The 15,171-nt window shown below is 33.8% G+C and overlaps 1 protein-coding gene across 1 annotated transcript; it reads right to left on the minus strand.

Moving 5' to 3' along the window:
* Positions 1 to 3,408: 3,408 nt before the first annotated feature.
* Positions 3,409 to 10,055, minus strand: LOC117125509 (ashwin-like). The gene is made up of 4 exons (XM_033272016.1): positions 9,782 to 10,055; positions 7,770 to 7,990; positions 6,705 to 7,023; positions 3,409 to 5,908 (listed from the first exon to the last, which is right to left on the minus strand). The coding sequence occupies exons 1-4, from the start codon at positions 9,875 to 9,877 to the stop codon at positions 5,852 to 5,854; spliced, it is 693 nt and encodes a 230-aa protein (XP_033127907.1). The 5' UTR covers positions 9,878 to 10,055; the 3' UTR covers positions 3,409 to 5,851.
* Positions 10,056 to 15,171: the final 5,116 nt, after the last annotated feature.

The raw sequence follows: 15,171 nt of genomic DNA on the forward strand, positions 1-15,171 counted from the left end.
TATTATATAATTTATTATATAATATATAATATCTTATATAATATATAATATTTTATATAATATATAATATTTTATATAATATATAATTCTTTATATAATATATAATTTTTATATATTATATAAAATATATATTATATAAAAAATTATATATTATATAAAAATTATATATATAAAAGATTATATATTATATAAAAAATATATAAATATATAAAATATTATATATTATATAAAAAATTATATATTATATAAAATAGTATATATTATATAAAATATTAGGCCTATATATTATATAAAATATTATATATTATATAACGTAAAAAAACGTCATTTTTAGCTAAATAATAAGTGAACAGATGGCGCCTCATATGTGATATATGATTTTAAACTGCTAAAAACCCATGTACAGCACACACCTGATATGCCAGACATATCAGCCCTATTTATATGCTTTAGTGATTGTATTCCACTCACAGAAACAATACTGTAATGTGAACATTCCCAACCAGTGGAGTCCAGCTGGTCTAATAAAAGCAGGGTCACATGCTCATGCTTGGGCGGATGCAGGGGTACGCAGACATGTTGACTTTCAGGGAATGAAAGAGAGTAGAAATTTTCTCCAATCAATCTATTCTTAAGCATGTTAAGCTCTCTCTTGACTATCAAATTTCATTTGACAAGGCATACCTAAATATGGTCATGATGACATCACATCATGACCATGTATAGGCATATCATGACTATATATGGGCAATCAACAGTGTTTTTTTACAAAGAAAATTTTATAATCTGGACATATCTTTATAAGGCATTCATTGCAAACTTTCTATGAAAGTCATGTGCAGGCGCGTAACAGAGGTCTATACAACAAACAATACGACATAGGGCTTATCTTATTTATAATATAGGCCACGCACGTGTGTTTGGAACTAAATATAAGCATTTTCATCATAGTTTTATTTATTACAAACACATTCCTTCACCCTCAATACACATTGAGGCTCTTCTTTTAGGTAAAATGATCTATCTTAACTGTTCTTTTCTTTGATCTAAACTCCCTAAATTGTGCAATTTTTTTGAGAAAATTGGCCTACTTTAACAAGAAATGCGTACGAAGCATGCGAAATTTGAGATTTTTAGGCACTTTCAGGGGATGAAAAGGGCATCTTCAAGATTTTCCACAGATAGATATTTTCCCCTTGTCCCCCGGTGGTTCCGCCACTTGAATATCTGGCGGCTTAGATCAAAGGAGGTATGGACACTTTTTGAAGTGGAGAAGGGGTTGCCGGGTGTTGTGAGTCTGGTCATTATAATATCTTCCTTTATTCTTGTCTTTATTTTTCTCTTCTCTTTTCCTTTTTCGTTTCCTTTTCTTTTCCCCTTCTTTCTCTTTCCCTCCCTCTCCCTCTCCCCTCTTTCTTTTCTCTTACCCAGCCCGGTACGATGGCTTGGTCAGCTTGGGGGGGGGGGGGGTGGGGCATTAGTTTTTACAAAACCATATGACATGCCTAAATATGGTCATGATGAGATCACATAGTAACGTCACATGATGACCATATATAGGTATGCAGCAGTTTTTTTTCAGAAAAAAAATATCATTCATAAAGGACAAAATCTAGGAAGACTATTGATTTTTCTCGTACTTTTCTTTATATTGTTGGTGGTGGTGGTAGAACTATATATATTAATTAAATAAATGAATGCACATAACAAATTAAAATAGTGGGGAGGATAATGCTATGCAGTATTGTCAAGCGTAGCGGAGTAGTGTTTTTTAAATATCTCCAAAGTTTATGTTACCCTTACTTGGTTTGCCAGTATATTTAATTTCACATAATAAAAAGTTTGACTTGTCGTCTTTGAGAATGATTTGTAGTTGTGTCTTCAATTGTATCCTAACGTTTTGTCCACACTATCAAATATAAGACATATATCTGTGATTTGCCCATGATGATGTCATGATACTTCCATTTATGGGCATATAACACCCATAATTATATGGGGAATTAATAGTGATATAGTATATTGCAAACAGACTTTTAAACACATATGATTTGCTATCGATGATGTCATATAATACTGTACTCGTAATTGGCATATATTATCCATTTATAGGCAATTCACACCCATATACAATATGTTCATTAAATGGTGGAAATTGTGTAAATAGAACTTTAAACACAAGAACATTTTATGTGATTTACTCATGGTGATATCATGTCACACCCATATATTGGCATGTTTTATCTTTTTATGAGCTTATCATGTCCATAATGGGTAAATAATATGTGTTTACTGTACCACATAAAAATTGATAGTGTAAACAAAGCGTTAGATAATTATATTTGTGAAGGCAGTCAACATGTTAATACTATGCTGTCACTTGAATCAACGTGTGTGTGTGTGTGTGTGTGAACGTGTACTTAAAATTTGCTTCTTTTTATTAGTTAGCACACTTTCGGTATGTTTTTGGATCTTTTTAGACTGTCAATGAATGAGCAATCATTTAGTAAATGTTAGTATTACGAAGACGTAGATTTACTTATGGAGAATAATTACAAAATTACTCTTTTAATTAACTTTAACAGTTGTTGAGATTCCATCAAGAATACTATCCAAAATAAATGATTTCATTTTGATCTGTACACATGGAGTGAACCTTTTCAAAGATCTGGTTAAATTCTGCCCACCGAAAAAATTTATATAAATAGCATGTTTAAAAGTTTAGTTTGATGACACATTCCAAAATGTCCATTACAGGGAGTGATTTATTTTCACACATACAGTAGGACCCATCTGTGCCTGTCTAGAATCTCTCTCCTCTAACTACGACATTATCGAAGAATTATCGGAAAATAACAGCCATGTTGTTAAAATTAATATCTTTATTTTCGATTAAAAAAAAAATATCTACATCAGTATAAAGGTACAATATTTTGATTTTGTAGTAAGAAATACTTAATTATTAAGAGAATTGCTTCCTTGGGCTAAAAGCATGAATACTACCCTTTTCCCTGGCTTTACTGTTTACATTATTTCCTATCAATGATGCAGTAGAGTGCCACATTGAAGCCGAAAAGTCAAAAGTCCACAGCATCATAAGATCTGCCCTCGTGGGTTGTGTTAACTAAAACTGTGATATAGCCAGTCGGCTAAAGAGATTTAACTAGTTGATAAACTTAAAAAATATTAGTGTATTCTGAGTCAAAATTTACAGTATTTAAAATTAGGCTGTTATATATGATTTTAAACTGCTAAACACCCTCTACAGCACACAGCTGATATGCCAGGAATATCAGCCCTATTTATATGCTTCGTTTTCACACATACAGTAGGACCCATCTCTGCATGTCTGGAATCTCTGTTCTCCAACTACGACATTATCGAAGAATTATCAGAAAATACCAGCCATGTTGTTAAAATCAATTTCTTTATTTTCGATTTTCAAAAAAAAAAATATCTACATCAGTATAAAGGTACAATATTTTGGTATTGTAGTAAGAAATACTTAATTATTATTAGAATTGCTTCCTTGGGCTAAAGGCATGAATACTACCAGTAGCCTTTTCCCTGGCTTTACTGTTCACATTATTATTAATCCTATCAATGATGCAGTAGAGTGCTACTTGCTTCCTTGTTCATGGCATCATAAGATCTCACTTCGTGGGTTGTGATTGACCAAAACATTGATACTAGTAGCAAATTGGTTAAAGAAATTTAACTAGTTCATAAACTTAAAAAATATTAGTGAATTCTGAGGCAAAATTTACAGTAGCTGTGATTAGATATATGATTTTAAACTGCTATAAAACCCTGTACAGCACACACTTGATATACCAGGCCTAAGGGCTCTATATGCTTCAGTAATTATACTCCCCTCACAGAAACAATACATTCATTCATATGTAAGTTTATAATGCAATGTGCTCATTTCCAACCAGGTGAGTCCAGCTGGTCTATTCTAAAAGCACTAAATTAGGTTGACATTTTCATGCTTGGGCGGATACAGGGGGGGGGGGGTGTGTGCAGACAGTGAAATCTTACCCCCCTCGCCCTAAATTGTATTAAGAAAAATAATTGTACTGTATTGTTCATAAATTAATTTCATAATTATGAACATAGTACCGTTAAGATTTTTAAAGTATGGAGTGTAATTTCTGGGCACCTAGAGGTTCATATTCTTAACATTTTTTCTAACCTCAGCCCCAACCATGGCTGGCCTGAGGTGGTGTGGACTCTCACACACCCGCTACAGCCAAATCCCGCATCCACCAAAGTCACGTTAGTATTCAGATACTGATAAAAGATTTATGCAGGCCTTATAGAAAATGAATAATCATAATTACTGAATACTGGCCTTATATTTAATAATGCCGCACACCCATCATATTAACAAATTAATCATGAAATGCAAATATTGTTTTGTTGAAACAAATCCTAATGACTAATGCTTATAAAGAATTTTTCATATTATGGTGACTTGTTTTCAAGATTAAATAGCATTCAAACACTTCAATAATTCATGTAAAATAAAATTATTTTGGTACATCTCATCCATAAAACAGCTATCATATTAAAAAATTAATCATGATACGCAAATATCTTTTTGTTAAAACAAATCCCATGATTGATGCTTATAAAGAATTATTATTATTATGGTGACTTGTTTCCAAGATGAAATGGCATTCAAACACTTCAATAATTCATGTAAAAAAAAAATAATTTGGTACATCAACCACTACACATTTCATCAGGGTAGTTTATGAGCGTATGGTAAAGAATGAAAATTATAGCGTTGAAAATAAACTTGGTACTGTACTGTAAAGGCCAATTCGGACAGTGTTGTATGACATTGCCCGGCGAAATTTATCGTCGGAACAGTTTTTAGGTTGCAAAAATGTTTAATACTCCATGACTCGACTGTGCCTGATGTAGACCTATCACATTTACATTTAACTGGCATGTACACCACGGGAAACAGCATTGGCTACGTCGTGCAGCTTCTGATTTGGGCTTAACTGGGGCGAATTTGAAACACTATTCTTAAAAGAATTTCATCTGGCATTATTATTAATAATTTACCTTTGCATAATTATCTGCAAAATAAATTGATTCTTCATTTTATATCATTTGTTTCCTCTGTTGTAAATAATTACATTATCTTTACAAATGCATTTATACCAGGAGGCCCATATTGTATATGCAGCTCCATAAAAATTATCACAGAGAGGTTCATATAAGATTATCCCACAGATCCATATAGGATTATCACTCAGATCCATATAGGATTATCCCACAGATCCATATAGGATTATCCCACAGATCCATATAGGATTATCACACAGATCCATAGAGGATTATCACACAGATCCATATAGGATTATCACACAGATCCATATAGGATTATCCCACAGATCCATATAGGATTATCACACAGATCCATATAGGATTATAACAAAGATCCATATTGGATTATCACATAGTTCCATATAAGACAACATAGCTCCACATAGATTACCATGCAGATCTTTTTACGCTCTCAATATTTATAGCATGTGTTTAAATTTGGAAGCTCTGTTTTTTGCATGATGATGTCATACACTCTCCATATATGGCCATGATGAAATCCACATTGTCCATATATAGGCATGATAATGTCAACATTGTCAATATATAGGCATGATAATGTCAAACGTTGAAAGAGTTGAACTACTGTATGTTAATCACTCTTGCATGACAGTAAAAAATATCACGTTATCATAACCTATATGTGTAAAGCACTCTCCTGGGCTTGCGCTGCGTCGGTTCATTGCAAATCCCGTCACTCAAAGTGAGCCAAGTTTCATCGTTTTCACTACGGCCAGGTAATCGTTTTTATCTTCTTCTTCGGTGAGCTGTCATTTACCGGATTCTGTTGACAAAAAAAAAATGTAGCCATTAATAACAGTCAGTATTTAGGTTATATCTTGGAATGTTGGCACTTTTGCGTATAAAGGAGATAGAAGCTTTTTGCATTATGCGCGTTATTGTAGAGGCAGGTGGCACAGCGGCTCTTGATTTCCAAGCCAGAGTTTGAGGATTAAGCTGGGCACTCAGATTAACATTAAGAATGTTACTCTGCTTCCTGTGGGCAGTGGACTATGTATAGGCCGTCTGCTGGTTTCGGTGGTAGTTTGAATGTATCATCATTAACAACGATCCATTGCGCGTGCATAATGGCATTGCATTCGGGCCCAGTGGGTGCATGGCTTTTACTTGTTTGCATCCTAGGGTAAGGCTCTTCATCTGTATTGCTTCTCTCAAACCAGGAGTTAAATGGTTGGGTTACACGCTACCGCGCTGAATACAGCTGCAATTGTAGAACCTAGTGTTCTAAAAGCATGCTGGTCAAATCAAATACATATTATTACAGTTCCTCAGGTTTAAGCTCGCCCCATTACTTTGCACCCAATTTTACACACTTTTTCTTTAGGCAAACGCCCTGGGTATAATTTGAATGTGTAGCTTAGCTGACGTTTACATAAATGTCAAAAAATATCAAATGTTGGCTCGGAATTAGGCATGCACTGATGAAAAATTGCCTTTTGATTGATAATGAGATTTCCAGGGTATAAGCCAACCCTCCAAAAAAAGGGGGGGGGGGAACTTATACTAGAGGAACTATGATATTTATTTTATGTAACTTATATTATAACAGCATTAATTACCTGTTCTGTTTCTTGTGAAGGCCTCTTTACTGGTAGGGGTTTGCATGCTTTTGGACTGGTTGCTGTCGATGATTTTATGCATTGTTTTTTAATTGCAACAGGTGATGACAGTAATGTTGATGATGATGATACTGAAGATGATGGATTTTTTATCTTTGTAAATTTTCCGTTAGGATGTTCACCCTCTAGCTGACTACTACTGGTTCTCTTCAACTTAGCGATGCGATTTTTGTTGTTGAGTACTACGGGAGGTGGTTTTAATCTGTAACCAGGTGACTGGATATTTGCTGACATGACGAGACCACCTTTCTGAGATGAACTGCAAGAAAATGAAAAATAAAATGGGGATAAATTCTAAAGAAAGTAAACAATCTTTGGTATTAAAATTATTAAAAAATTGATAAATGTTATTGTTAGGGGTACTATTTCAGGAAAATACTCACATATAACTAATAAACAATTAAAAAGTATTAAAATAAACTAATATTTAATCATATTCTCAGTTTAATTTCTCTAGTTAACAGTATCAGTGGTAAATTCCCGGTAAGATTCAAATCAAAACTGTACTGGGTTTTGTCTACAGAAGTTTGTGCTTCAATCAGGTCATTCCATTTTTCACCCCTCTCCCATATTTAGACTAAGGCCTAGTCACACTATGACAATAAAATCGTTTTTACTACTACGATTTTATTGTTTTCCCATGATTATGACATCATTTGATTTGATTTATGAATATGTGTTTCATCGTATACATCATAAGTTGTTATTAAATCGTGCTGTAGTGTGAAAACATCTCTTATTTCTTTTATTTTCTACAGTATGTGAAAATTTTCTTTTTAGCGCTTTATCATTGATCATTTATCTATGCTTATGGCACCTCTAGATGACTGGAAATGGCATGCTCAGACTTAAATTTGAATATAATTTTCTTTTTTCTTTTCCATTTTGCTTTATAGTTTTGAAAAATTAAGAGGACCCAGGCTGGATGGGTCCCCCTTGAATCTGCCACTGGGAATATCAAAACGTACAAATATGAGGAAAAATATTCGTAGAAATATCACTTACGACTGTGCTTTTGATGCAGTTGACTGAGCTGCTGTGAGTAAATTAGGCGTTTCAATAGACTTTGGTTTACGTGATGCAATCTGTTCTTGCGCACTTTTTAGAACTTTCCCAATACGATTTTTAGGCATCACTCTTTGGGGTTGAGGTGTGACTGTTCTATGGAATAAACTGACCAAATCTTCTTTCTTAGATCTGTTGACATCATCAATTATAACCAGTCGCTGTAAAAAAAATAAAAATATTTAAAGGGTGTCCAGATAATTGTTTTCATGCTTCTTACAAGTTCAGTTACTGAAAAATAACTGATCATTATTAAAATACAGGGACTAAAAATAACAAATTATTAATAATTTAATATTAAGATGACCTCAACTTGGCCTATAAAATTGCAATTAAAAGTAAAAATTGCTGGCTTTTTTACAAAAAATTGAATATTAATATTTACTGTATAAATTAGGCAGTGACTAGGAATATGGTACTGTACGCTATCTCAGGAATGGTGAGTGTTCCTAGCTGCTGATAACTCCAACCTTTGTCATTACCAAGATAGCGTAGGTACTGTACTGCACCTCAAGACCCATGCATCATATTATAATGTAATACTCTTGCTGCTATTACAGTGATCACAAAGGTTCCATGCTCTACTATTTTGAGTGAAATAATAAATATTGTTCAATAGACATATACTGTATTAAAATGTAAAAAATAAAAGTAAAAGAGAATCAAAACTGAAATATAATTTACATCATGCTTGCATCATCTTTATTAGTCTTTATACGGTAACAGGTCAAAAAGGCAAAAAACCAAAATGGCAAACAAACCAAAACGGCAACACTTTTAGACCAGAACGGCAATGGACCAAAACAGCAATGAAAGTGTACAGCGATAAGTGAAAATGAGGCTAAATTGTCAAAGAAGTAAAAAACATGAAAGAAGAACAACATTAATAATAATAATAATAATAATAATAATAATAATAGTATAACATACAAATTGAATAGTAAAAAAATTGGTGGAATCACAATATAAAAGCAGTAAACATTTAAATAATTAAAACTTTAAAATACACACAAAATGAGGCTAAACTAAACAATTTATGTCATAAAAGTAAAAAAGCGCGAAAGAAAAAAAAAATTTAAAGAATAACAATATTAATAATAATAATAATAATAATAATAATAATAATAATAATAATAATAATAATTAAAAAAAAAAAACGATTTAGAAAATTATAAACTGCTGCCCGTGCCCGGTGGCGCTTCAGTCTATTGCCGTTTTGGTAGTTGACATTGCCGTTTTGGTTTGTTGCCACTTTGGTACTTATCATTGCCGTTTTGGTCATTGCCGTTTTGGTTTTTTGCCGTTTTCTCCAGAAACCCTTTATACATTTATCGCAAAATCAAACATGAAAAATTTATCTGCATTTATTTTTTGTGTGGAACACAAAAAATCTAATTTCAGTCTTATTTTACATTTTTTTTAATGAGGAATGGCAAAATTTAGTAAACTAGCAATTCCGTATTATATTTATAAATCTTTATAACATTATACAAAAATTAGATTTTTCTTAACACCTGAAATTTTGCCGGGAATGGGGCTTTAATGCACTAGGCCTACAGCATGACGTAAGATCGGCGTAGGCCCTAGATGCAGCCACTTTTGTTTTAAAAATAGTTTGTTTTAGGCCTATTTTAAATCACAAGATTTTCAGTCAGTAAACAAAAAGACATAGGCCTAGACCTTGCCTGTTTTGCACACTAATCTACCAGACAATAATTCAGCTGCTCTCAGTTCTAGGCCTAGGGAATGCCTAGGAGGATGGTGTGGGCTTAAAGCAGAGCTGGGAAGGCAACCAGGAGAATCGAGCATTGCATTCGTCTCGCTCGAGGTAGTCTGTTGTTGTTGGCTGATAGTGTTTTGCAGAATGCCTAGCCAGAGAGCATGGCCTGAATAAATTTTTCAGCCACATGACATGAAAAAAAGAAAAAAGAAAAAAAAAACGATACTCCTACCTGTTGTAAAATATGAATTAATGATTCTTCTGATAAGTTCTCTGGATTTAATAAATTGAATAATTCTGAGCCACTTTCTTCTGTAACATTTGTCATCGTGCCGCACAACAACAACAAAATCAGTGTGAACACACTGAGAGAAATCAAAATTCCCAAGAAAAATTCCAAGTCATTCCAAAAATCCTAAGATTTAATAAAAAGTAAAAAAAAATCCCAAGACCCCAAAGTGTCATAAAAATCCCAAGATCTTGGAGTAAATCCAAGCAGTGTTCAAGGCTCAAGCTGAACAAAATAAGCACGATATTTATGTCATAGACTTTTTTCATCCGTCTTTCCTTTCCTGGCGGTGCATCATGTTGAAAAGCAAAGATTGAAAATTAACGACTGGATAATAAGGCGACTACATGCAGTATGTTGTTAAAGATGGCGGCAATAACGGCGCTGCAAACCTACGCTTCTGACGGCGACAGTGAAACAGAAGAACAGGACCATGATTCTATAGCACATTTAAAGCCACTAGAAGAGGGTAATTCTGTAATGAAAATTCAGAAGCGGATGATGCTCAACTCAGCACCTGTTGTGGATACAAAGGTACTGTCTAGGCCTAGGCCCCTATAATAATATAGGCCTAGCTAGGTAGGCCTACTAGGCTACTACTAGTAGTAGTAGTAGGCCTAGGCTAGGCTAGGCCTAGGGAGGGGTAGGCCTCCTAGGCCTAGTAATACAATAGTAGGCTTACTGCGCCCTGGCTTATCCTAGTAGGCCTACTAGTTAGCTAGGCAGGCTGCTGTGTGTGTGTGCGTGTGTGTGCGTGAATGGATGGGAACAGGTCAAAACGGCAAAAAAAACAAAACGGCAATAAGTCAAAACGGCAATGACCAAAACGGCAATGCCAAAACAGCAAAAAACCAAAACGGCAAAAAACCAAAACGGCAACACTTTTAGACCAGAACAGCAATGGACCAAAACGGCAATATATCAAAACGGCAAGACCAAAACGGCAATAAGTCAAAACCCTCAATCAATAAACCAGTTGACCTTAAACAGTAGGCAACACCATTAATAATTGAATTACCGAATCAACAATAGTTTGCTTTTAAAACGCCTTTTTTAAAATTAAAAGGTTATTGACCCCTCTCTTGATTTCGCACCTTATTCATGAACTTTAAGGTGCTGTTAACTCGTATTTACCTCGGTTTGATGGTTTTATTTTAACTGCTATACTAATATAACAAAAAAAAAGTACAACTGAAATAAAATTAACAGACCATAATTCTGATTCAATATTTATTTTGGTATATCATCAGTTCATCATCAAAACATTGTACAAAACAGATAGAATTCGCACAGTACATGGCAGGACAAAAAAAATATTAATATAAAAGATGATGGAAGGATGGTCTATGAAAGTTTTCTTTAAGAAGTAAAACTTAATTCCAATTTGGCACTCACAAAACCAATTATAAACATGAAAGTGTACAATAATAATAATAATTATTAATTATTATTATTATTATTATAATAATAAAGAATAACAACATTAATAATAAAAATAATAATAATAATAATCATAATAATAATAATAATAATAATAATAATAATAATAAAAATAATAATAGTAATAATAATAACAATAATACAACATACAAATTCAATAGTAAGAAAGATTGGGGAACACAATTAAAATATATACAATATAAAACCATTTAACATTTAAATAATTAAAAACCTTAAAATACAGATAATATGAGGCTAAACAATTTATGTCATGAAAGTAAAAAATGGGAAAGAGAAAAAAAAAATTTAATAAATAACACTTTAAAATAATGAAATAATTCATCATGAATGTGTAAAAAAAACCCCAAAAAACAAAAAAAACTATTCACAGGGTTCGTACATGTCCTTAAATTCCTTGAATGTCCTGGAAAAACAAATGAGCATTTTCCAGTACTAGAAAGTCCTGGAAATATAAGATTGTCCTTGAATGTCCTGGAAATTTGATCATTTACCATTAATTGCAGTAAGCTACAAGTTGCCTAGTAACAGTAAATTGAATGTGAAACGTTCCCACCAATACACCGCCAATTCAGGAATGTTATCAAAGAATGTCATTGCTGAAAATGGCTGACTGGCTGGTTCAGACAAACTTGTGCGATTCAGTGAATGGAGTTGTATATTAATTATGTTTACATTTAATTTTAATTCAGACATTGATAATCATAATCGTTAACTTTGTTGACATCTGCTATGGTGTTATTTGCTTTCTATTGTGTGTTATAAACAGTACTGAAATATTAAACTTGGACTTTTAATCAGTTGAACAGGTCTTGTCGCACGTGCTCAGCCCGGTGAATTCGCTTTGGGTAATTCATCACTCTCCAGGCGTGCACACTTGTTCAGCACGAATGGGCATGTTTTGGCCCTATCAAGCGCAAGGCAGTTAATGAACAATTAAGTAAATATGGGAACGTGTAATTCTACAGTTATTTTCTTAGTAAATGGTATTTAAAGGGCGTTTACTGTTTAAAGTTCTTGAATTTAGGGCAAGATATTTCATTAATTATGTTAAAAGTTTACAAAATCATTGAAAAACAATGCTGGTCGGCAGCAGATCAGTGCCGGTACGTAGGATGGTGCCGTACGTTTCCGCAATGTACACCCATCGAAGGGATTGTTTTACTGTATATAATGTCAGCTTCACCACAGCTGTTCGCTGAATTCAACAACCATGGACACCCCGCGGCGCCACAAACACACTGTCGCGTTTAAGCAATGATAAGACCATTTTTGTACGCGCACATTTACTGACGAGAGGAGAATTCTACTTCACTATAGGCGATCACCCTTGCCTTAGGCCTATTTTACCGGTACTTCCCAATACTTGTGAGAATTCCTTTGCTTACCGTCAAATTTTACACATGTGATAAAAACCTAATTTCCCACGAGCGTGAGAAAAAGAGACAGGTCCATCGCCTCCGAATTAGAGTTTGATAAAACTTAATATACACTCAACTAACATGCATTTAAAAGTAGTACAGGATATAAGTTTTATAATCACTCAGTCGTAAAATAGCCGATATTTTACTGTATTAAGCTATATATTGTGTCCTTGAAAGTTGGAAAATTTGACCTTGAATGTCCTGGAATTGTCCTGGAAATTTGCTTGTTTAAAAAAAATTATAAACTGCTGCCCGAGCCCGGTGGCGCTTCAGTCTTGGCATTGACTTTTGCTCCTTTGCCGTTTTAATCTATGCCTATTGCTGTTTTGGTAGTTGACATTGCCATTTTCGTCTGTTGCCGTTTTGGTATGAATCATTGCCATTTTGGTTTATTGCCGTTTTGTTTTTTTGTCATTATTGGATTAGTCTATCCGCTCTTTTTTTTTTTAAAGGAAGTGTATATTATGCCGGCGCCGGAAAATATGCCAAAATTGATGTAATGCCGGTCTATTTCTCTAAATGCCTAATGTAAATTATGACTTCATCATACCAAGACCGCCGTGAACGAAGGATCAGGAAAAAAGCACGAAAATCCGAACACCATTGCATGGCTGATAAATGTCTACAGATTTAGTGATAATTTTTTTGGATGTCGAAACAAATTTGAAGGAAACCAATGCATTAAATTGTTGCTGTGAATCTCACAGACCATCGCCGCAGCTCAGAAAAGGGGGCTGAGAAAAAGATATAGCCTAGGTCAAGACATTGCTGAACAGAGACATTCCCGCTAGTACTGACAGTGACAGAGACGATTGTGGTTAGTAAAGCAGACCTACCTTCTTGCCAGCCTAGGGTAGGCTAGACAAAATTAGATCCATCCAACCTCCGCGACCTCAGCTAGTGATTATTGGAGATTCATTCCACTGAGTATAGGGCGGATAATTGTTGGTGCATTTTTTTGAAGTGCAGCACATGATGATTGTCTTTAATCGATTGATGATGCTAGACTGAGACTGCTCTGACTGAGACAGACTGTACATCTTACTTTCATCATCACTGATAATCCACAGTGTAATTATAGGCTTAGGCCTATGTTTTTTTTTTTTTGTAGGATTCTATGATTTTCCCCCTACGGGTATGGTATATATCCAAGCAGTGTTATTTGTATTTTGGGACAGTCTTACAGTATATTCAGTGGTGGGTCTACAGGGCTGGGAGAAAAACCCCAATTCGTCAGGGAGAAAAAAAATTATTTTTAATTTGTACACATTTAATAGACAATATAAACCTTTGAAACCTGTCCTCTCAATTGCCATATTTTTTTTGTGGGTGGGGGGGTTTGAGGGCTTTCCCTGGACCACTTTCAAAAAGTTTTTAGCGACGCTCGACCACGCCCACTTTGTTCTTGTCGGAGACATCAGCCCCTCCATCAGGATACCCATGAAGCTTATCAGTCTTTTGACCTGCTCTGTATTTTCATTCCTTTTCTCATTTGTGTATTAAATTTTGTTTTATATTTGTCCAATACTTTATGTATTTCTTTTTTAAAGTATACTTTGAAATGTTATTCAAATAGTAATACTAAGTACTGTCAACCTAAAAGTACAACAAGCCAACAAATCACTATTGTCTCTATTCAATTTTTATTGCTACATATAAATGTCATGTATTGTTTCATACGACTGATACAATACAAGGGGAACAAGACTATATCATAATATACAAACAATAGTGTTGAAGTATAAAACGATTCCTCTGAGTCAGACTGACTTTGAAAAACATGCATTATTGCATTAAAGGGCCAAGTGCGGGGATGAGACAAGTCGTCATATATTGCTTATTTGGGCTGTTTTACAATCAGGGAACACAAGTATGTTTCATAGAGGGTCAAAATTGAGGCATGTTTTTGAAGCAGTCAGGAGAAACTTTTTTCAACACTAAAAATTATACCAATTTAATAACGAATTGTATACCTTTCCAACGGTATAACTACTATAGCACAGTATATGAACATATATTTCTTAGAAAACCATGTTGAACTACTTGAACTTTTTTCAACACTAAAAATTATACCAATTTAATAGCGAATTGTATACCTTTCCAACGGTATAACTACTATAGCACAGTATATGAACATATATTTCTTAGAAAACCATGTTGAACTACTGTACTTACACTCGTCAAAAATTGGAATTGACTTCATAAAGTGTTTTATAAGTTTGACAAAAGTACATGAATGTACACCTAATTATATTATAGGAATGCTTGAGTACATATTATATATCATCCCAAAATTTGTTATATTAGTTGCATTTTGAAGATAATGCATGTCATATAATCTGTCCTTTTCTTTTTACACTCTGTACGTGTTCGTCATTGATCAGATTGCAAATCACCTGTATATTCCACATTGTGTTTATCAACCAATCACGGCCTGGAATGGTAAGCTTT

This window comes from Anneissia japonica, unplaced genomic scaffold, assembly GCF_011630105.1.
Source record: "Anneissia japonica isolate Jap-2015-1 unplaced genomic scaffold, ASM1163010v1 scaffold7731_len1735946_cov199, whole genome shotgun sequence".
Taxonomy (NCBI): Eukaryota; Metazoa; Echinodermata; class Crinoidea; order Comatulida; family Comatulidae; genus Anneissia; species Anneissia japonica.

Coding starts and splice junctions, on each gene's coding strand:
- LOC117125509 (XM_033272016.1), bottom strand. CDS start 9,877: ATGACAAATGTTACAGAAGAAAGTGGCTCAGAATTATTCAATTTATTA. Junction 7,991..9,781: donor TAATTCATATTTTACAACAG/GTAGGAGTATCG, acceptor TTTTTTTTACAG/CGACTGGTTATAATTGATGA. Junction 5,909..6,704: donor CTTCACAAGAAACAGAACAG/GTAATTAATGCT, acceptor TTTTGTCAACAG/AATCCGGTAAATGACAGCTC.